The sequence below is a fragment of the Maylandia zebra genome, linkage group LG5 (assembly GCF_041146795.1).
Source record: "Maylandia zebra isolate NMK-2024a linkage group LG5, Mzebra_GT3a, whole genome shotgun sequence".
Classification (NCBI taxonomy): domain Eukaryota; kingdom Metazoa; phylum Chordata; class Actinopteri; order Cichliformes; family Cichlidae; genus Maylandia; species Maylandia zebra.
The window spans coordinates 25073147-25098001 of NC_135171.1; the positions used below are offsets into that span (position 1 = coordinate 25073147).

At 40.1% G+C, this 24855-nt stretch overlaps 1 protein-coding gene across 5 annotated transcripts in view; it reads right to left on the minus strand.

Annotated features, from left to right (window-relative positions):
- kcnab2a (potassium voltage-gated channel subfamily A regulatory beta subunit 2a) overlaps positions 1 to 24855 on the minus strand; it is a 99780-nt gene that overhangs the window by 21637 nt on the left and 53288 nt on the right. For 4 of the 5 annotated variants that reach the window (XM_012918494.5, XM_014412909.4, XM_014412910.3 and 1 more), the window contains 3 exons: positions 3198 to 3241; positions 2941 to 2978; positions 2621 to 2700 (listed from right to left, as the gene is read on the minus strand). In XM_012918494.5, the coding sequence (XP_012773948.1) occupies positions 2621 to 2700; positions 2941 to 2978; positions 3198 to 3241 (162 nt within the window). Of the gene's footprint in view, positions 1 to 2620; positions 2701 to 2940; positions 2979 to 3197; positions 3242 to 17675; positions 18729 to 24855 lie in introns of those variants that run through there. The other variant, XM_004548576.5, reaches the window with a different exon arrangement.

Below are 24855 nucleotides of genomic sequence, written 5' to 3' on the forward strand. Positions count from 1 at the left end.
ATATTAAATCCTGCATAACATTTTTGTACCATTTATCTCCACCTTTTGTTTGCCATTTATTAAAAGATAAATTAAATTAAATATTCAACCTCCCCACTCGTGTGTTTGTGCCTCTGTACATTCTGCTGATCCAAACAGCAGCTGCCCAAGTACAGTAGACACTGCATTATTACTCCGAGTGATTTCAGCCTCTGCCAGCTGGACTCACATCTTTTTTTAAACAACGAGCAATGAACACTCCCCTGAGAGCAATGATGTGTGTGTGTGTGTGTGTGTGTGTGTGTGTTTGTTTCTGGCTCTTAGTATTGCCCCTTTGAAATGTGAGTAATTTGAGTGACCAAACATAAGGTTCACTGAGCCTCGAGCAGGTTGCCTTTCTTCATCCACCCATTAATTAAAGCTTTGCTTTATTTCAATGCTGAGTTGCTTTCTGACTTAGGGCAGGAAGCAATGATGTAATGCGGCACTACTCATGGATTCTTTATATTTTATTACTTTCACATTCTTCAGGGCTTATGCCACCTGTTTTTCACCATGTCACACATTTAATATTGATCTCCAGCAAAATGCCTCTGAGCCTGAGAGAAAACAAAGACTAAAATTCTGTTCTGCCAATTACTGCCATACTTTGAAAAGCTTTCGTGCCATGTGTGCTTGCTGATAAGAGCAGCTACATGGGTTAAGCACAACACATTTGTTTGTGCAAAGAGACATATTTGTTTATATTTCTCAGAAACAGTAGCTCATGTATTCGGATGGATATGCTAATCAAGCATCACAATCAATATTTGAATATTCTTGTGCGTTCAGTGTTTTGTTCCGTGACCAATTTTTTAGTTGAGGGCTAAGCTACAACAAACAGCCTACAAATCTAATTTATTTATCTGTCCAAGCTCACCACACAGAATCGACTTCACAGCAGCTGACTGTGCAGCCACCAACACCACCACTTCACATCCTCCAAGCCCGACTGATAGAAAGAATCCTAAGCCACAACCGAGGACTTCACATGAAAGCTTTTTCCATTATGACGCGCAAACTGTGTGATTTGTTCGACTCCTTCTCGTGTGTTTGTGTGTAATATAAGCTCCTTGGTGCTGCTTTGCAGTGGAAGCTGTCAGGATTAACACCTGTGCAACACATTTCGAGCTGTGTGACGTGCTGTCACAAACACTTGCACGTGCCAGGCTTGTCCTTTCTGTTCAAGTGTGGTTCTGGTTTATGGCAGCACGATGATCAAAGCCAGAGTTGGTTTTGCTTCTGTGTCAAAGATCAACCTCTCTCATGAATAAATCAACAAGACTGCTGAAAACTCCCCAAAACATTAACATCGTGGTGTGATGACGTGCATCAGACCACAGCTGCTGAGGCATTAGATGCGAAACGAGGACAACCACTGAGACCTACAGCTTGTTTCTCCTCTTTTGTTATCTTTTGATTTCCCTTTCTGAGACACGGGGACTCTGATGCATCTCCCCAAACATAATGGAAAAAATAGAATAATCTCAGGAGGATTTAAACAGGAGACTTGCTCCCGTTAATAAGAGACACTATTTGCAAAGGATAATCCCTTAGATTATTTCACAGCACCCAGGCTACTACAAAGCCAGACTAATCCATACTGGAATTTAAACATCCACTACATCCAGCAATCAAGCAACATGCTTTCTGAGGTTAAAGTATCATCACTGCCCATCCCCTAAATTTATGCCACGAATACCCGAACCCTGACAAATGGCACTTTTCGTTGTGAAAAGCAGGCCAGGCAGACATTAATTTCTTCTCCTCCTTTAATAATAGCCAAGAAAATGAGGAGTTGATTCATCGAGATAAACATACTGTGGAGCTTACCCAGAGGCTGAATGCCATTAAACTATTGTTTGAGAAGAGGGTAAAATGAGACGACATAATTATTAGCATCAGTTAAACCTCAAACCATGTGAAAATAAACGATGGAAATAAAACATTTATGCATTTCCATCGTCATATATTCATTTAATAAAGGTTAGTTTGTTTAGAATGCACTTTGTCACAAAACAGCTCTAGCGTGTCCGCTGTAAAAAACAAAAAACAATTAAGATACACGTGGAAAATATACGTAAAGAGAGATGAATCCTGTAACACCAAAAGAAAATTCATCCACCCTGGGACTGTTGCAGAACGTCTCCAAGCCTCTGCATATGATGTCGATGTTAAATTGTAATGTTGTGATTGTCATGTCTTTTCTGTCTTTTATTTAAATGAACTTATATAAAAAGAAGGTCACCCAGAGAACCCCTCCTCAGACGACTGTCCAGATTTTAAGTTTTAAAGAAATTCTGCTTTACAGTTTTTATGTATTCTAGGAGACAAACAATTCAGTGCTCTCAGGAAATGTGAGATGGATATTTGGCATATTGGTAAGTTACCATAAGTAAAGACAACATGCTGGCACCTTGACTCTGTATTACATCACTTCTAAATGTGGAATATTTGTGCACCACTATAGCTCAAACACCTGACTGGAGTCTGCAAGTACATAACCTCTGCTTGCCTTCATAATCAATCACACATTAGCAGTTTGGTAATGTTTGCTGCTACCACTCACTCCTAAGTGACTCGCCACACAGGATATACTCACTTGCCAGCAGCGTAGACCTCCGCTGTGTCAAACAGATTGATGCCATTTTCATAGGCCAGAGTCATCAGCTGCTCTGCCATCTGTTGAGAGAACAGGGGAGAAGGAACAGAGAGGGGAAATGATGGGGTGAGACCACTGATGTGAGGTGTTAGTAAATTTTAATTATGAAGCTGGCTTCACAGGACTAGAGTCTGCCTGTTGACTCTGTCAGAAAAGTAAAAATAGGCTTCTTGAGCAACCTAGGATATCTCAGATCATATGGAGGGTTTCCATTCCAAAGCTTTGATGGATAGAAGCTGACAAAATGCATCTGCTCTCACCTCATCTGTTATCTGTCCACCAAACGTCACCCATGTTCCTAAAGGGAATGACAGAGAAGTGGGGTCAGAGAATTAGTACACAAACATGCAAGTAGAATAAGAACCTTTTTGTTCTTTCTGACATACTTAAACTCAATTTTTTCACACTCTGTTTAATAACACTTTCTCTCTGTATAGAGAACAGGTTTTATATTGGCCTCCCCGGTCTGTCATACTGAGTCTACAGCACGCACAAACAGTTTGTCTTGTGATCTTACCTAATCCAAGGCAGGATACCCGCAAGCCCGACTTCCCGAGGTTTCTGTCAAAACAGAGGAAAATACATTAAAACTAATGCCGCACTGAGGTGGCAGTGATTTATGATCTTTTGTCCTCAGGCGGTGGCTGTGACCAGCACAGTCTTTCAGGAATGACTGTTTGAAAAACAAAATAAACAAAAAACCCTATCGAGCTTCACTAGAGTTCTCTCATCTTTAGGTTGTTGCTGCAGTGGAGTGACAGAAGCTGGAAAGAACAAGACTTTGTATGGATCTGTAACTTGCCCGAATGAATGTGAGAGTGAATGAATAGTGGTATTGTAAAGCGCTTTGAGGGGTCCCGAAAAGCGCTATATAAATGCAATCCATTATTATTATTATAACATAGTGCAGCACTGACACATGTTGAGGGGATGGCTAACGAAGCACATCAACGTATGAGCTGACAATGAGAAGGTGTTTGTGCTCACCAAAATGTCGGGGGGGGGGGGGGGGGGGGGGGGAATCAGAGACAGGAAGTGAGTATTAAGCAGTCCCACCATGACATCCACTGAAATTTCTCACAGCACACCAGGATCCCTCAGCCGCCATCTGACTAAAATCCCCTGCAGCAATGCGGAAGCTTGACTACACACAACAACTTGCTCCTAAAGCTGGCGTCTCTGAGCCAATCACAGTCCAGACAGACCCCTCTGCTTGACAATCACAGCTTTGGTTAGGTCTTTAGCTTGTGCAAGCTTTTGCTTGTGCAAGCTTTTAAAGTTTTCTAATATGCCTGTGGTTCCTCAGTATCATAACAGATTTGTTATGAGCACTGTTATATAATCATTTCACAAGGAAATCAAACCATCTCTTCTGGTCTGCAAAAACCTGACGACTACAATATTTTATTACTTCAGAGTTTTCTGATCTAAGACATTAAAAATACAAAACCAAACGTGCTGCTTCTGGTCAAACACCTTCACGAGATAATCTGGCAGTGTAAAAAAGATAAAAGAAATGTGGCAGAGATGATGTAACGTGTGCAGGAGTCAACGTAAGTATGTGGGAGGCTATCTAATATATTTTTATAAGACTGGCTGTATAGAAGAGCTGAAATGAAAAAGGGGTAGAGAGGGAGACAAAGGTGTGCATGTGTGTAGATGTGCGTTTTATATGGCTGCTTGTAACAAGTGGGACTGTGCATGCATGTGAGTGGGTGTTCTGTGAAGCACTGATAAAATTGCTGCAGTAACTAACAACACACTTTCTTCAATGTGTTCTTAACACCAAGTTCAGAAACAGAGACTAAAGCTGCTGAAACCTCATTGTTATCGTACATTATCTAAGTCAGTTACTGTACACTTGTTTAGCACATAAACAAAAACAAAACAATTAAGCTTAAGGATTTACCTTTCATGCTCACTACCATCCAACAATATTGGCTCGACTTCTGGGTCAGTAAACCAACATAGATGCTCATGGAGTCTATTTATTTCTATTCTTTGGTTTCTGAGAAAAGCTCAATTTTCTAAGCCATCAAATGTTTGGGTGAGCTCAAACAACACTGAAAATTCAGTTTGTGTATTTTGCCGTTTGTGTTCCACTTGTTTCTACGAAGAGCCTCATTAAAATGATCCGTTTGGGTCAGTGAAGTCTGGCAGTCGTGTTACACTGTAAATCAGAGAGCAAGATGACATCACATATAGGAGCCTCCTGCTTTATAAACAAACAAAGTTTGTCATGAGGGAGAAGAGAGCGTGATCTAATGAGTCCATGTGTCCTAACGCTGCATCGCAGTACAAGTCTACTGTGGCAAACCACTGGAGCCCATCAACAATTAACTGCCTCTTAATTGCATGAGTAAAACTGCCCCTCGGGACGCTGTTGTGCGGCATCACAGAGATAACCAACACCAAGAGCAGTTTCCTGACTGAAACTGTCAGTGGAGCATGTTTGCTCCAGAGTATTTAATGATTTTAGAGTTCACAACTATATTAAGAAAATGAGATGCAAAGTAAACATTTCCATCAGGTGCATTAAAGCGTATTACAAAGCAAAGTTTTCTGTCTTAACTGTCACATGAGCACGCTAAAACATGAATACTGCACAGTGGATGTGAATGTACAAAAAAGAGAGGAGTAAAAGAATAACCGTTCCATCATTGTCAGGATGTACCTTTGTCAGCACACTGTTCTCTTCAATATTTTACTGGAGTGGCCTTGAATACTGCATTGTGCATTTCGGCAACAATCCTCCACCAGGGCCTGCAGGTACGCAGGAGTCAAGTTCCTGCTGAGCCTCAGCATACATGAACCGCAGCAGTGAAGTCATCCATCTCACAGCCTCCTCAATAATGAGGGAGACAGGTACAGTACAGGACAGTAACAACACTGTAGCCACACGGACAAAGCCAGAAAGGACCCACCGAATCGGACAGATGTGAAGTATGCGCAAAGCCCAAGTGGAAAGGGGAAGGTTTTTCACTGTGTCACACTTTGTGTGATTAAACAGGGCCTGGAGTCTGTTTAGAGTTTGTTTACACACGTGTTACACAACACATTAGCGTGATACAAAACCTGGATGAGAATGTTAATCACTGCAGATATTTTTCCTTTCAATTTATAGGTTAATTTTAAGTCAGAGAGATCTCCTGGACCACCCCTGACTCTTTTTGTTGTGTATTAATTATTTAAATAGTAATTTGCAGATTACTGACTCACTATGCAGCAACACAACAAAAATATAGCTGAAAAAAACCATCTTCAATCACAAAACAAGCAGCAGACACTATGGCTTCCAATAGCACCATCTTATTTTGTGTGTTCATTGCATGAATTAAATAAATAAAAAGATAATTATCTGTCACGTTACTGTAGCTTTGCTTGTCAAAAGGAGTCACACATTTTCTATCTGCCAAGGCTTAAATGGGTAACTTCCCATAAATAACACAGTCCCATCTAATAATTTCCCTGAACACAAGTTTTCTAGAGGTCCCACTGGGGCAATTAATACAATTTTATACATCAATATTATTTAACATGTTATGCAGTGGCATCTATCAGCTTAAGAATTAAGCTGACACTACAGACAGAGATGTCCTGCGATACAGAGCAGGGCATGCAACCCTTAGGCCTTTTAAAGTCAGATTTGATAACATCATATCAGCCATATACACTGATGAAACAAAACATTAAGTCCACCCCCTGCCTATTTGTCCTTTGTATGTAGTAAAACATCTCCTGGCTCTGCAGAAGCCTCTAAAGGTGCCCTGTGTTATCTGGCAACCAAGATGCAGATGCAGACCCAAGTCCTGTAAGTTGTGCTTTGTAAATGCCACAGATTTGATTTGTTCCAGCACATCCTGCAACACTGTGGTGCCGGTTTATGGGTTATCCTGCTCAGACTAAGACTAAGTCCTGTACTGTTTCGCCTTCATGAGATACAGAATATTACAAAACATACTATGAAAAAAAGCTGTACTCTTACCAAATAATACATCTGCTCACACTGCTCACCACTGTTAGAGCTGATCTAAGGTGGGAAAATTACATAACAAAACCAAAGGGAAAACTTGGGTGAGCAAAAAGTAGAGCTGGTGACATCCAATATCAGAAATTAATCTCAGCAGAATCTCCAGATTCAACGCACAACGATTTCTCACACAGCTATGATGCTACAGGGAGTGCAGAATTATTAGGCAAATGAGTATTTTGTCCACATCATCCTCTTCATGCATGTTGTCTTACTCCAAGCTGTATAGGCTCGAAAGCCTACTACCAATTAAGCATATTAGGTGATGTGCATCCCTGTAATGAGAAGGGGTGTGGTCTAATGACATCAACACCCTATATCAGGTGTGCATAATTATTAGGCAACGTCCTTTCCTTTGGCAAAATGGGTCAAAAGAAGGACTTGACAGGCTCAGAAAAGTCAAAAATATGCAGCAGTCTCAAAAGTGCAAAGCTTCTGAAGCGTGATCATCGAACAATCAAGCGTTTCATTCAAAATAGTCAACAGGGTCGCAAGAAGCGTGTGGAAAAACCAAGGCGCAAAATAACTGCCCATGAACTGCCATATTTCAGAGCTGCAACATCACTGGAGTGCCCAAAAGCACAAGGTGTGCAATACTCAGAGACATGGCCAAGGTAAGAAAGGCTGAAAGACGACCACCACTGAACAAGACACACAAGCTGAAACGTCAAGACTGGGCCAAGAAATATCTCAAGACTGGTTTTTCTAAGGTTTTATGGACTGATGAAATGAGAGTGAGTCTTGATGGGCCAGATGGATGGGCCCGTGGCTGGATTGGTAAAGGGCAGAGAGCTCCAGTCCGACTCAGACGCCAGCAAGGTGGAGGTGGAGTACTGGTTTGGGCTGGTATCATCAAAGATGAGCTTGTGGGGCCTTTTCGGGTTGAGGATGGAGTCAAGCTCAACTCCCAGTCCTACTGCCAGTTTCTGGAAGACACCTTCTTCAAGCAGTGGTACAGGAAGAAGTCTGCATCCTTCAAGAAAAACATGATTTTCATGCAGGACAATGCTCCATCACACGCGTCCAAGTACTCCACAGCGTGGCTGGCAAGAAAGGGTATAAAAGAAGAAAAACTAATGACATGGCCTCCTTGTTCACCTGATCTGAACCCCATTGAGAACCTGTGGTCCATCATCAAATGTGAGATTTACAAGGAGGGAAAACAGTACACCTCTCTGAACAGTGTCTGGGAGGCTGTGGTTGCTGCTGCACGCAATGTTGATGGTGAACAGATCAAAACACTGACAGAATCCATGGATGGCAGGCTTTTGAGTGTCCTTGCAAAGAAAGGTGGCTATATTGGTCGCTGATTTGTTTTTGTTTTGTTTTTGAATGTCAGAAATGTATATTTGTGAATGTGGAGATGTTATATTGGTTTCACTGGTAAAAATAAATGATTGAAATGGGTATATATTTGTTTTTTGTTAAGTTGCCTAATAATTATGCACAGTAATAGTCACCTGCACACACAGATATCCCCCTAAAATAGCTAAAACTAAAAACAAACTGAAAACTACTTCCAAAAACATTCAGCTTTGATATTAATGAGTTTTTTGGGGTTCATTGAGAACATGGTTGTTGTTCAATAATAAAATTATTCCTCAAAAATACAACTTGCCTAATAATTCTGCACTCCCTGTAGCTAGTTTTTTTTCTGACTTATTAAGAGTGTCTTTGCAGTATTTTTCTTGTTTACGTTGGCTAAACAGCCCCCTACCAACAAGAAAGAAAAAAGCTGTGCTATTTTTGGCCCTCTCCACTGCTCACTGTTTTTATGTGCGTATGTGTATGCATCCCATCTGCCCTCCACAAAGCAGTCAAACTATGTGAAACACTTGATCCCAGATTAGTTCTGCTAAACCCAGTTAGCCAGGAGACCATTTACCAATTAAATCAGCAAGAGATCAGGCAGAGAACTCCACTGCCTTAAAAGAAACTGATCAAAAACACAATTCTCAAGATTTGAGTTGTTAATGAGCTCTACATATTGATGTACTGATATGATAATGTGGTACAACACATACAATTCTTATTTAATGCATGGATCCTACTGTAACTGTGTGCTTTAGATTTACTAGCATAGTTGAGAGTGATGAATGAGGAAACAAGGTCACAGAGCTGCAAAGATTAATGTGTTGAGAGCTATGCCAACTGAGTAGAACTATTAATACAACCTCATCTGTGGCTTCAACTTCAAAAGAAAGCACACACTGAATGCCACCAGCTCGCACTGGCTGCAGGTGGTTTTTCTCCTCCATTCAAGTCTATGTGACAATTGGAGGGAGGAAGGGGGGGCTTTAAGGGCACTCATTACGCTCATTTGCAACTGCATATTTTTATTCATGGATTCCACTAGTCTACTAGTGTAAATTTGCATGACTCACACTTGTAACTACGTGTATTCATTAAGGTAGAGTTATCCACCTTCAATAATACTCACTGTCTGGGCCCAACTATTACTGCTGCTGCTGAGAGACACACCAATGAACTGTAACAGTCAAAACAACAAAGAATAACAAATGCTTTAACCTACCAACTATGTTGGCCATAAGTGGACCTTTTAAAAAAAAAAAAAAAAAAAAACTCTTACCGTAACTCATTCATTTCCCTTTCTATACATGTAAAATGGCTCTCCCTCATCTACTTCACCACTAGGCGAGACGTGGAGATAACCTTGTCGTCTGCAAATACAATTGGAGGATGAGGATGGTGCAAGGTAGCCAAACCTTTGTTTGCGTCGCAATTGTGTGCAAGAAACATCTAAGTCAAAACTGTCATATGCAGAGATGCTAACATAGCAAACTATCACAAACCTGAGCAACCTTATCCAATTCAGGGTTCCTAGATCTCACAGGGTGAGAGTCAGGATACACCCTGGACGGGTTGCCAGTCTGTTGCAGGCCCAACAGATACAGAGAAGCATTCACCCTCATACATACGGCCAATTTAGAATCATCAGTCAAACCATATCTTTGGAGGAAGCTAGAGTAACTGGAGAAAACCCATAACCTGTTATGCAGCACTGTTAACCACTGCACCACAGTGGTTTCGCTTGCACGTGCAGGTAATAAACAAAGAGAGGAACAGGATGGAGGACTTTGGTTTGCCAAAAAATTTACACTACCATTATCTGCTTTGTATGAGCTGAAGTATACAGCATGTTAAGCCTAATTATCAAATTACCTCAGGATTCACCTTACTGGTATGAAACATGAAAATGTTCAGTCCTTTGTTGTGCACTTCCTACACCCTGAGGATTTGTTCATTGCTGCTAGCAGGATGACCTTTCTTGGAACAAAACAAAAAAAACAAAACAGAAAAAAGCCAAAGATGGATTTGTGAGGGAGAGTTTTGACTGCAGGCGGGTGGATTTAAAAAAAAAAAAAAAAAAAAAAAAAAAAAAAATTAACATAAATATTCTGACATTTTAGCCAATATGCTAAATCTATTTTTGATCTAAAAGAAAATGAGAAAATCAACATCAAACTTCTCATAGGTGTCTCTTATAATGAAGCTAAAAAGCTTAGCACAGCACTCAATTTCCCCACGCTCTCTAAAAGCATGCACATTTTTTAAATATAGGCACCATGAAGCAGACAACAGTAGAGATCTACGTTACAAATCTCAATCTTTGACCTATCACTCTATCACGTAACTTTTTAATAACCACCTTACCGTAAGCATAACCTTCCATCTACATGCAAAAACACATATACAACAGGTCAGGATAGACGTCCCAGCTAAATATGAATTTAAGTCTTCATACAACAGTACAATGAGTGGTGCAATACTTGAGTATTTACTATCCATGCGTGTGGCCAAGGCAAAATTAGTGTGTTCTCAAGAAAATATAAGAAGATTTATGACATTAACTGCAACCAACACGGGGTTTCCTCCAACTGTCAAAAATGCAATTTGTTTTTAGGTTGAAGTTGCAATTTTATTATATTATGCCATTTTTATGGAGTTAACTTCCTTTGTTGAATGTATTCTGTTTAACACTGTATTCTGTTTGCTTGTAGTGCCGTGTTTGTCAGCAGCCTGAGAAGATGTCAAATTTGATTTAATATTGTGCATAGAAAACATCTACACACCACAGCCAAAAACACAGAGCCAGTGGCAGTGAAGCACTTTAAGACAGCTGTCAATGGCAGTTTATTTTCTTCTTGGACCTAAACAGATTGTTGGCTCAGAGGATTTTCCCAAGGCTGAATTTGTTTTCATCCAACTCAGGCATTTTCAGAGGTTCTTGTCTGGGGATAAATCTGCCCGTGCCTACAGGAATGGAAACTCTTCTGCTTTGTGCTGGAGAGTAGCAAATGGGAGCTTAGCAGAACCTGCGGGGTATTCCAAGTCCAAGCAATGGTTCATACTGTATACTGTGTTTTTAATATCATACTAAGCTGTACTCAGAACCAATATTGGTCTGATACCAGCTGCGATTCTGGGATTAGATATCAGTGAAGAAAAAGCATAATCCAAAACAACCCATTATCCCAAATTACAGCATAGCGTAGACGAGTAACAAAAGTCTCTTTAATCACAGCTGATCCTTGGAAAAAGTTGCCATGATTGGTTTCACAGCTGATATGTGAGCTCAGTCATTGACAAATGCATGATTAACAGATTCGTTGTTTAAGAGAGGGGAAACAATGGTATTAGGTATCACCAGATACTCAAGTGTAGCAGTATCGGCCTTTGAGCCATCCCCGAATTTAACATTTTAACATTTGTTAAAAGTAATAACTTCTCAACTTAACCTAAGATAAATCACAAACACACCTACAACAATTATTTGATAAATCGATGATTAAAAGATGTCTCACAGACAATCGGTCCCGTTTTGAGAACTAAAAGCCTAAATTCTGTTGTTGCAGCTACAACACTGTTTCTCGAGGAGTTGAAACGTGTAAATGCAAATTCAGCTGGCACTGCATTAAAACTGACAATCTGCATTGGAAATCACTACTTTGGCTCAGGAATCACTCTGAAACCCATTATCTGTGAACAAAGTTTGTCAATGTGTCATCAAATGCAAAACTCAACAGGTGGAAAGCATTTGATCAAAATATTATTATTATTTGCTTTAAATTATGTATTCTAACTATAATGCATAGTTCAAAAACAGCAACCATTAATGAGCAGGGGTTCATTAATGCATTTGGCATAGTGAACTTGAACATCTGTGAAGGCACCAACAATGCTGAATGACATACATTTTGGAGCTATAAGTGTTTCAACAACAACTTGTGGACAAATGAATCTGGGTGCCAAACTGGCCTGTAACCCACAGTAATTTTTTCAAACATTATAACATACGGTGCTTAACAAATTTATTAGACCACCACCCATTTAACACACAATTAACAGTAATACAGTGACCAAAATCACTTTTTATGTTTCTGTAATGGTTAATCTACCAGTATGCACAAGGTCTTCAACTTTAAATTACATCTTTAATGCTAAAATATAATTATTGTTGTTATCCAAGAATTTTCACATTTACCATTTTCCATAAGAGCAAGAGGGGAAAAAAAGGAAAAACAATATGTTTTAATTAGGATGCCAAATTGCATTCATTTCCTTGCATTCCTGAACAGAAACATTAATTTTAGAGGTTTTCTGACTTCTCAGAGAAATCAAACATGAATAAAGTTTGACATTTAATTAATAAATAATTACATAATTTGTAGTTTTAAACAAGTTTTTGAACAGGCAGAATAAACATCTGTATTCCAAAAATTAGCACACAGTTCTAATCAGTTTCCACACAAGAGGAAGTCAAACTGTGCCACAAATGTTTTTTTCTGAAGTGTGCCACTGACATCTGACTCAAAGTGAGCATATAAAGATAAATATGATGGTTTTCTTTGTAACAATGGCTCATTTTTTAAATTTCACTTGTATAGCTTAGACGTCTATGACTGTAAACTGAATATGTTCGGGTTTTAAATGTGGAAAACTGACATATTTTTCACAAATTTGACATTTTACAGAAGCAAAAGAGATGAATCATTAATGTAAACAAATGACTGTCAAACTGTAATCAGAGGTTTTAAAAACACGCTGGTAAAAGATGTTGCTGATAAGAAGGAGATTACACTGGGTGCTGTGTCAATTAGGAGCAGGCACATACCATCTGGCTAATTAAAAAAAAAAAAAAAAAATGTTGAGGTTAAATATTCATAATACACATGACTAAGCATCATGCTGGGTAAGCTAAAGCTCTAGCTTTGTGCTGTACTGGATCCTCATATTTGAAATACTTTTGTTTGGTTGTTTTTACATATTACATAAGATGCAGTTCAAATGTTTCTAATCCAGAACACGAGATTAAATGCCGTTTCACTGCCACGGCAAGTCCGTTGATTTTTAATTTGGAAATATAAACCGTCTCCTTACTGTATCCACACTAACAGCCAGCTATGGAAGCTAATCTATAATCTTAAAAACACTATGTACATACTGAATATAATCACACTTTTTACTAAATCTGTATTATACTATGCCCTACAGTTATGCTTAACCTTTCAGGCTAAAAAAAAAAAAATAATACAATGAAAGGAGTTATAAAAATCACTGCAAACATACTTCAGGAAACAGTAGAAGACATCCACACTTTAATGCTAATCTATTCTGTTGCACACTACCTCTTCTTGGCAGTGTACACCAGAATTAATAAATCTAAGCTATTTCTAGTGCATTTATGAAAATAATATGCAGAGAAAATGAGTGGAGCTAGGACACGCACACAGAGGCTCTAATTAAACTCTATCAGTGAGGCAAATAAAGAGCAGCTTACATGAAGACACGCTTACAGATACATAGGCTAAATATCTTACAACAAACCCCCCACCGCCCAAGCTTACTCACTCTCCTGTGCACCGATACAGTCAAAACCTTGGTACATACACTGAAATGTGAGAGTACATCAATAAATGAACCATGCCACTCTTTGGCAGTTTCTCCCCACATGCCCAGAGCAAACAGATGGCGAATGTTCTGTACACATTTAAGATGGTACCTAAGTGGCTACTGTGGCCTCGAATCTGTACTGTGGATTATGCTTAGTATTTACTTCAGAGTAGCCAAACTGTACTGCTGCATGTTTGTTCTGTTCAACCACCACGGCTTATTTATGATTCATATTTTAAGGGGGAGTGCAGGCTGTGGAAAGCTGGTTCCCTGATGACGAGAGCCCTCAGAAGGCAGGAAAACGTCCCAGCAGGCTCCCACACTCACGACGCCCCAAATCTCACACCCACAGCTTTTGTCACCCGAGCCGTAGCGATGCATGGTGTGGTATTTGTGTAGTGAAATAGTGGAAAAAAGAAACACTCATACTCATTATTCTTAAAAACAAAAAACAAATCCTTACACAGACTAAAATGTTGCCAGAAACGAGCACCGCGGATGCATCTTCAATCTTACAGTCACAGCTAATAACATTAAAGCTGTATGGTGATAATTAGTGTGTAAATGTTTCATTTTCAGAACTCGGAAAATTGACACTCGACTCACATTTCGCTTTTTGTAACAGTATCTCTGCCATCTGCTACATTAAGTGACTTCAAGGTGCACTAAACAAAGACACCCCCAGGCTTCCAGGCTCCAAGCTTTTTCTTTTTTCCATTATCGATAATGACAATTTCACACAACGCAATTGTGGGATTTAAATGCCATTCGCTTACACAACACTGCCAGTAGTTATTTACTTTGGCTGGGATTCACTGTCAACTTTACAACTAAAAGTGGACCTCCAGACGTGCGAGGAATCCTACTGACAGTTTGGGCTAAGGCGAATTACTTGTAGATTTACACCAGGGGAGGAGATGAGTCAGCTCTGATTTACATGGCCTATGCAGTAAACGACACCGAGTGCAACACAGCATAAGTGTTTTGTAGCTGATGCGGACTGTGGCAAAGAACAAAGAGCATGCTTAGAAATATATCTCTCTAGAGCGCAACGGTTTAAGATGAATTCTTACAGTTTGACTGCACAAAGCACAAAAATGGCAGCCCAGCGGAAAAGCGATACGTTCAGAAACCCATTTACCTCAGCATTACTTTGCAGCAGTTTATTTGCAACATAGTGGGATGTAAAACTATCTCTTTTGAAGGCGAGTCAGCCAGGGTTTGGGTGACTGAGTGAGGAGCTGATAGTGGACTGTGAATGGCAGGGATCTTATGGGATTGACTCTCCACCTGCACTGCCTGCCCAGTCTCACAGATATTCTTCCATTCCTCGAGAAGAACTACTTTACATAATCACAAGCCATTTTGTGTGCGTCATTAATTCAGTCCTGACTGAAGGCATTTAATCATTCCTTAGAAGAGGTGCAGGCTCTCACAGTCCCGCCTGATTATTTTAACCAGACAGACAAAGTGTCTCATTTCAGAACTACAGGCAGCACAATAAAACCGCTGCAATCCCTCCATCCCGGAGGAAGGAGACGCTCACTTTGATGATTTTCTTGGCCTTGTGGGGAGAGGTCACTCCTCAACCTGCATCCCTGCCCACAAACAAATACCGTCTTGGTCCAAAGTTGCCATTCAAGGAAACGAGAGGACAGCATGCAAATGAAGCTAATGTGAATTTCACACTGCTATTCTGCAGTGAGGATACTCGGGGAAGTTTTCTTGGGTGGATAAGGCAGCTTTAACTGTATTCTTTTTGGGCCACAGTTATAAAACCACCAACCTCTTCAGCTGTCAAATCAGCATAATGAAAAATTCAATCTTCCTTTAACAGAGAGGAGAAAATGCTTAAGGATAAAAAGCAAAATGCAAGGCCATGTTAAAGGGCTTACAAGCTTCACCTCCAAGAGGCATGTTTCAAAGTGACATGAGCACATATCACTCCTGCCAACTGTACTTCCTCGTGGGCAAAGGGCCTACACCAGCATTAACCTTAGCAATCTCCCTTTCTTGCTTTCATTCTCTTCCTTCCTTCCCTTTCAGTCGCATCTCTTCAAAACAAAACCACAAACACTATGCTGTAGCCTCAGTCCATGATTCTTTGAGCCTCATGCTACATTTAGACCTGCATTACCTTCAGTTTACATCAGATATGGGTCTGGTTCACAAACACCGAGCCTGTTATGTAGTTTGGACTACAATGAGGAAGACAAGAACACAAACAGCCACTGGCCCCCTGAGCTGAAAATGATTTTACTCATTCACTGTCATTAGCCTCAATAATGACGCCAAGACGACGAGGCTGCCGCTAGCAAATTAGATGCAAAGGATTGTGATGTGGCTTCTGAAAACAGTACTGAGGATAGATGTGTTGCCTCCAAACAGCTCTCCATGTTGTCAGTCAACAATCACACTTCACATTTCTTAATGAAAATGTAAACTGACTGACACAACATTACCTTCAGTTTTTCTTGCCTTTAGATTTGAGCTTCAAAATGTTATTATACTAATAAAATGATCAGAATTGAAAAATATGTTCTTGATAGGGTATTGTTTACTTTCCTATATTGTCCTGCAAAAATCAAACATCCACGTATCGTATCAAACGTGGCTTGAGTCAAAAAAAGTATTTGACTAAATTTTTAATCACTGTACCTAAAAAAAAAAAAACATTTAAAAAGAGAAAGTATACCTTAGCAACACAAGACTACAAACATGAAGAAAGTACATTAGTCGGTGCTTATATATAGCAGACAACAGCAACTTGCTATTTAAAATGGATAAAATGTTTCTTTAAATTTTCATACGGCTCTTAAATTTTCTTGCTTTTTCTTGCAGGCCTTTTAAATAAACTTATCAACCTTTGATCATCTTTGAGTCACATGTGGGAAAATATACAGAGAGAGTCATTACTGAAAAATAAGACTGAATCAACTGTCCTATGCAAAGTGGATCCACTGCATTAATGACCAGATTGCTGCAGTGCATGATGCGCTGCACCTCACGGTGCTGAAAAGAAAGGTGAACTGCTTTTTCTCACTGATGCATGCAGAATTCTTTGTTCTGTACTATGGTTCAATTTGCAATTCACTCTTTTACCCTCAGTGCTTCAATATGCATTTAAAGCAATTCCACATTTACTATTATTCTGCTGCTTTTTCAGCCCTTTTGTCAAAGCTGGACTAATCTGAACGTTTCACTGCACATGTAGAACACATTTGCATTTTAATTTAAAGGCATTTCCAAAGGAAAACCTTTGCTTAAATGGTAAGTATGTCCTGTGTTAGATAACAAACAGTCATCAGTCTTCATGTCCACTACACGGGTTAAATAATTTGCCTTAAGTGATAGAAGAAGCTATTTTACCAGCACATAATCAGTAATCAGCTGTCTGGGGAGGTGGAATAAAATTCAATGCAGTATTTTATTAACATTTATAATGTTGCAGGCAGAACCCAAAGTGCAACGTGTTAATATTTTTCAATGATGTCAATGGCAATTTCCATTAGCATGCTCTTTCCATAACAATTGACAACTGGCATCAGTTTATTTAGTTTGTGAATTGAAATACAATCAACCTAGTTACACCAAGTTAAAAGCAATCTGCAGTGATACTTATGGAACTACCATATTATTGTTTTAAGTAGTTTTAAGTATTAAGTAGTGCACTAGAGATAATACTAGAAAGTACTAGTAATTAACTACAGAGGGAGTATTCCAGTATATCTTAAATAGAAATAAAATCAGTTAAAACTACAATCTTTCTTCATTGCTCAATAGTTAAAGTTTTGGGTAAATTTAAATAACTGATTTTGATAACTTACTCATGGCAGGTGTCATCAATCGGAAAGGAATAACAAAAACAAATTAGCACATCAAGGGGGAAAACAATACATCCATTTTTAGTGAAGTAGTCTTGGTGGAGTCACAGAATTTGACAGCCACCATCATTCAAAATCTGCTTTGATTGGATGTGGCAATTTAAATGCTGAATGTCTTGAAGTTTTGGTATTTAGCCAGATGCAAATCTGTTAAGACATGCCCTACCTATACTTCATGCCAGTCTTCACACTTTGCTCGCTGGAGGAAGGCACACTCTGCACAGAGAGTTGTCCAAGACTCCGAGCCACCATCGCCACTGCTCTGAACTTGCTGCGGGTGCCTGTGCTGGGGCTGTTGGCATTCTGTCGATTTAGCCGGTCCTCCGTGTTGCGGCTTACCCCTCCACGATGATCCGTGCACACTAATGACACCTGCATCCTGGCTTCTGGCCGACTGTCCCAACTGCAGATTCCTTAATTAAACTCTCCTCTTTATGAATAAGGAGAGGAAAACACCAAGAGGTGCAGAGCCCAAGGATCCTCTTGGGAATGTGAGACTGTTCACTCACAAGAATCGAGCTTCACACTGCGCCTCTGCAAGAAATCACTGCCCAGTCTCTAGAGTGACTGTCCAGCACAAAATGTTGCAGAAAAAACAAAAACAAAAGGTACAAGAGGTGGGAGGGCAAAGGAAATGTGTGAAAATGGTGATGGATTGCTGATCAGGTGAAAATAAAGTCCTGGCAAACGAAGTCCAAATTCAAGCAAAACATTATAGAAACCTGCAGTCACTGCAGACTTTAGACATGAAACTCAAGTCTGACACAATGCAGTGGATAAAGCAACAATTTCTTTTAAAGTAATAATAAAATTAACAAAAAAAGAAAGAAAGAAAGAAAGAAAGAAAGAAAGAAAAAAAAAAGAAAAACGCTGATTCTCCACTAAGTTTTTCCTCGATTGTCTCGGGTGTCTTCTTCTTGCTTTTTCTATTAATCAGAAGCTTGCAGGCAGATTCAGAGTCTTGGAATTTCCTTTTTAAAACTGAGCTTAGTGCTAAAGATTGCACCTCTTGGTGCCAAGCTTTAAGAGTAGCAACGCGTAGATCCACACAGAGAGATTGAAAGAATAAAACACGACACACAGATCCAGGAGGTTTTCATCTCTCCTTCTAGGTCCGCCTCGGCAATTACGCTGGCTGATGCATATTCGACTCAATACTACTGCATGTTAGTAAAAGGGCAACCTCATATTCACCTCTCACTGTTGCCTGGATTAAACTTACATCTGTATGCCCTGTGCTGAGCATAAAGCAGCACGGTGCACACAGGAGAGAGATGGAAGGGGAGAGAGAGAGAGTGAGAGAGCGAGAGAGAGAGCGAGGGGGGGTGGGGGCTGTGGTGGGAGGGATATGAAGAGAAGCTAAGAGGAGGAATATTCAGAGAGCCACGGCAGCGTGAGAGAGCAATGCACTGAAATCTTGTGTGTTTACAGCAGCTCTACAAAGACAGGGTGGTGCATTTTTGTGCTCCTCTCTATCTGTCGTCTGTTGCCCTGCAGTGTGATTTCATTTAGTTATTCTGTCAGGAGAAAAAAAAAGGAAGGATGAATGCTCAAGACTGTGCATTGCCTATGGCCCCAGAAAAGGGGTTTCTCACGTGGGTCTGTTCAACTGCCCATGAAACATTTATTATGCAACTTTATCTATGACAATATAAGACGGGCATGTGACGCACATAGCCGTGTACTGTAAATTCAGCTTGATCAAGAATGAACTGATTAAGTACAACAAAACGTCATCAATTCATCTATATTCACCACGTATTAGAAACTGATCTGATTAACAGTAACAGGCACACTCAGGTGAACGGAGGAGGAACATGCAAGAGTGAACAGTAGAAACATGATAATGGTTGCAGGTTGAAAAGTAAACAGCACATTGACTGCAGCTTGGTGAGACAGTAGATGAGAAGCACACTCTCAGTAATATAATACTGAAGCTCATCTGAGTGGATCAGCGAGTGTGCCAAGGAGATAATTAAAAGGGATGCCATCAGTAGCAGACACGTATAGTAAAGCAGTCAACGAAGAAACCCTCCATCAAAGGAATCCAGCAAACAGGCTGCTGCTAACTGACAGCTCTATTCTTAGATTGGCGACCTTTTGGTCTACTAGACTTAAATAGAGCCCTGAGGGGGAAAAGGTGGTCTAATTGAACTGAAATCTGATTTAAGTTTCACACTGTGGACAGAAAGCAGAGAAAACAAGCAACAAATGACCTTCTGTGAATGCTCCTTCCTGCCACAAAGACAGTGAGAAGTATAGAGGGACCTTCTAGTGACAAAATACTAATCATACTCAATGTCAGGGTGACAGGGAAGAGATTTGGGGACATTCCCTTCACCATCAATGTCTGCTCATTTTTAACAGAGCAGATGAATACACCAAGACACCGCTTTAGCACAGGGTATGGTTTATGCATTTGCCACCACTGTGGTAGAAACATGATGCCACAATCCACGCTGCTCTACTCCAGGACTCCCAAGAGTTGTGACATGTGGAAGGTACTGACAATTGGGAAAGGCCGGGAACACGAGCATACGCTGTCAGACACAGTCTCTTCATAATATACATCCTCCCTCTAGGTACCATCTTCCGCAAATTTGATCTTCAGTTTCACTGTTTTGCTGATGACACCCAGTTATATCTCTCTTGCAAACCTGATTCCTCCCTCCCACCTTCCTCCCTGTCAGAATGTCTATCCGAGTCAAAATCCTGGTTTACCTCTAATTTTCTAAAGCTCAGTGAGGATAAAACTGAGAGCCTCCTTATTGGCACCAAATCCAACCTTTTGAAGGCAAACCATTTCTCACTCACCATCGATAACTCCACAGTTTTCCCTTCTCCTCAGGTTAAGAGCCTTGGTGTCATCCTAGACAGTTCACTTTCCTATAAATCTCACATCAATAAGCTCACCCGTTCTGCCTACTTCCATCTACGTAACATTAACAGATTGCTTCCTTCTCTTTCCACCCAGTCTACGTCCATTTTTGTCCATAGTCTTGTTACCTGTATTGACTACTGCAATTCTCTTCTGCATGGTCTCCCCCAAAAATCCCTCCATAAGCTCCAACTGGTTCAGAACTCTGCTGCTCGCATTATCACCAGAACCCCCTCCTACCAGCACATCACCCCTGTTCTTCAGGAACTTCACTGGCTCCCTGTGAAATTCCAGATAATTTTCAAACTTCTTCTGCTCACCTTCAAGGCCATTCATAACCTGGCTCCTCCTTACCTTTCTGACCTGTTAACCACTACCTGTTCTGCCCGTTCACTTCGATCTTCTTCTTCTATCCAGCTTACTGTACCTTCCTTCCGCCTCACCACCATGGGAAGCAGAGCTTTCAGCTGCTCTGCTCCCAGGCTGTGGAGTGGAACTCTCTGCCCCCAGAAATAAGAAACATTGGTTCTCTCCCCCAGTTTAAATCCCAACTCAAAACTCATCTGTTCAAATCTGCATATTCACTGTGAATCCACTGTTTGTTAATTTTATCTTGTGCTTTTGTTTTATTGTTCTTATTCTGCCATTGTTTTACTAAGTGTTTTATCCTATTGTAAAGTGACCTTGGGTGACTTGAAAGATGCTCATAAATAAAAATTTATTATCATCATCATCATCATCCTTTACATGTACACTGAACCTTGACTAAACTCCCAGAGTCACAGGAAGTTAGTGGGAACACTTTACTTATTCAATTCTAGAAATCCACATGTTTTTTAAAAGGAATCAATATAATCCTCTATAATCATATTTATCTTACTGCACCTCCTGCCATTTTCTGCAGACTGCCCAACTCCCACCATCAAAACTACACTGCAACTTTCAATGTTCATTTTAAGAGACCTGTAAGATGTCTAAACTAAAAATGACACCACACACACCAACGCTTTCTAATTAACAAATACAACAGGATCTACGAACCGTTACAAAAATACACCAACAAAAAATATGTTCAATCCAATAAATCACGCCTGTCACATTTACTATGATTTAATAATTCGCCACAGGCACATCTGCCAACTTTCTTTAGACTGGCAGTATGTGTTTTATTCCTTCTGACTATATCTGGAAAGCAAAAAAAGGACCAAAAGCCCAGAGAGAAGGAGAAGAGAAAAAGAAATCATTAACTATGACTGACACCTAATCACTGCATGATGACATGACTGTTCTCTTTAAGAAATGTTAGCAGGCATTGCTGTGAGCATGCCTGACAGATATTTTAGGAGTATACACCTACTGCTGCCAAGTGAAGAGCTGATAAGTAAATCCTTTCTTCAGAAAAAAAACAAAAAAAGACTTCCTAGTTCCACTTTTTCAACATGCAACACTTCTGCAGCAGAGTCAAGACAATGCCAAAGGGGAAGACTTCATCAGTTACTCATAACTTAATAAACCACCTCAGTGTTTAATTCATTACTCAAGTTTTCACTTGGATGACGCATCAAATTGCACTGCAGTGGTCACACTGCCTACTGGCTTGGTAATGAACTCCGAGTCAAAGTCATTTTGAACAAATGTGTGCACTTTCAGGATCTCCTGCAGTCTTTCATGCACACTTTCATCGGGGTTCTTTCCCCAGCACCATTATCGAGCAAAAACTGGCCTGAGCATTAACTGCTTTGTACTCATTCATCACAGAGAACATTTGTAATGAATTAACTTCTACTCATTGTTTGTTGCAAGATAAATCAGTCGTGACAGATGATGTACTAAAAATAAGTAACTCTAATCTTCACATAATGTCTTAGAGTGTGGCTGTTAAATTGCTAATTAGTGACAATATGTTTAGGAGGAACACAGTAGGGTGGCTCCAACCGTGTTAAACTGTTCTGCAGGAGTAAAGAGCTACTTTTGGATTAATGCTTAAAGGAAACAACCAAACAACACCTGAAAACCTTTGAAGTTCCTACTGTTAGATCTGGACTCAGTAGTTGGTTGTTAGTTAGCAGTGCTGAGCAAATCTTATTACAGTGCCCTTTCTTGTGTGGGGGCCTTAATCTCCTCGCTTTGATTAAGTGACTGATTTGAGGATATCAAAAAAAGAAAAAAAAAGAAAATCTACTGAGCGTCTAAAATATCACAGTGAGTGAATGCAGAGGACTGCTACGGCCCTCATTCAGTGTGTGTGGGGGAGGAAGAGGAGAGATAAGCTGAATGTTCAGAGCAGAACATGTGTGCTTCCCTGATCACGACTGCAGTCGACTAAAATTCGCCAAAACCAATAACAGCACCTTTTTTCAGGCGAGAGACAACAAAGAAAACAAAAGATTGAAGAACAACATTCAGTTTCAAATTTACCATGTAACAGCTGCAAATACACACAAACGGCTATAAAAATGTATTCCACTTCTTACAATCTTATGTCCTTTATTACTAAAACTTGGAAAAAGACCACACACACACACACACACACACACACACACACAATCAAAACTATTGACTATGTTCTGCTCAACTCAACAGCCTTGGTCAGAAAGAGGCTTAGGCCCATCGATGTTGCTATGCCATAATGAAGCCTCAGGAGTCTGTTCTGGCCGTACAGGAGCTCAGGCAACTGCTTTCTTCCAAACTATAGCACACATACTGCAACTAAGACAACTTCTTTAATGAACGGAGCATCAGAAATTTCTCTGACCACAGAAGTACTGTTGGGTACGGTTGTGAGCACTGATTCTTCGGCACAACCGCAGTCTTATCTCTAAAAATAGGCACTGGCTCTCCAAATCAATTCCACACACTGAGCACAAAATACAAAGAATGCCCTTGGCGGCTGAAAGGGGAAAGGGACCTCCAAAATTGACATTTGTCACTGGCGTGAGTGTTACACGGAGTCTTTCACTAATTCGCTTTCAGGGGCAGACAGTCTGCGCCGAGTCAAGATCGGTACGTAAACTAGCAAGTCTATAGCCCTAATCCGTCCAAGCTAGTTTAGCAAGCAAAGGCTTCTTGTAGTCAGCTATAAGGACTACAACACAAATAAGGATTCCCTTTAAGCGTACAATTAAACAGGGTTGTTATCCAGCTATATTCTGATTACCCAGTCCTTCAAGATGGGTAATCAGAATATAGCTTAAGAATATCAAGTCAAAACTAGTTTAAGCGTTTCATCTCATGCTTTCTCAGACTTCTTCTATGCACATTCAGTATCTTACTGTTAATTTACAAAAGCTTAACCAGGGATCTTAGCTCATGGCCACACCTGTATCATATGTAACTTAACTCCACACACTTGTGAGGATTTGAGTAACCATGTGAAAAGTATAGCATCCCCAAGATGGTGTGTGTGTGTGTGTGTGTGTGTGTGTGTGTGTGTGTGTGTGTGTGTGTGTGTGTGTGTGTGTGTGTGTGTGTGTGTGTGTGTGTGTGTGTGTATAAAAGGGCTTAACAGAGTTAATGGAAAGAGAAGTGAGGTCAGACAGATTGACAGTGTTGATCGACAGATGCTTTTCTAACAGCTTAATGCATCCCGAGGCTGTGTCTGAACATTTCTAATTGAGTCACTATGATGAGGATGTAATTAAACAGCAGTATTCCAATTTCTTTATGTGTTATATTAGCATCAAGACTTTGTTTTCTTTCTCTACCGTTTCATGGTCTGAATGAACTCAACTGTGACAAAGATGTACTGGAGATTTGGAATAGCCATCACAGAAATACAAAGAAATGTAGAAAATTAGGTCTAGCTCTTTGGCGATTCTGGGATTTCCTGGGGAAACAGCAGAGCGATGGTCACATCTGCGAGCAACGAGTGCTGCAGTTTTTAATTCTCCAGTGAACATGGCAGATTCCCCGCAGACAGCTGGGCTCAGGAGGAGTTGTCATTTCAGCTGTCCCCGCTGACACGTCTAACGGAGCAGAAGACGATCAAAAAATAGAGGACAGGAAATCCCTGTTCTTATGTAATATAGTCATAGTGGCTCAAATTTAAAATTTAAAAAAATGCTCTGCAGGAAAACACGTTATTATATTTTAAATATGGCACATGGTAACTTTAGCATCTCATGTACAATGCTCATGTGTATAATGGGTTGTATACTTGTCTAGAAAACAAAATAACACGTTTCTGGAGCATATTGTGGAATAAACAAACCAAGTACCGATTTCACAGCCATGTGAGGCTTTCAAACCCATAATTTGAGTAACAAGGTGTGCTTAAACCAAACATAGCTGATTTACACACTATCTGGTAGGAAAGAGAAGGCAAGAGAGGGGATGAGATGAGGAAGCAGAATAATCTGGTCTGTTCAATGGGAAATCTTCCCGCTTGCCTGTGTGCATTTGTCATACCTAAGGAAATCTTCACATAGCCAAGTGTTGCTAGGCAGAAATATTCACTACTGCACACATT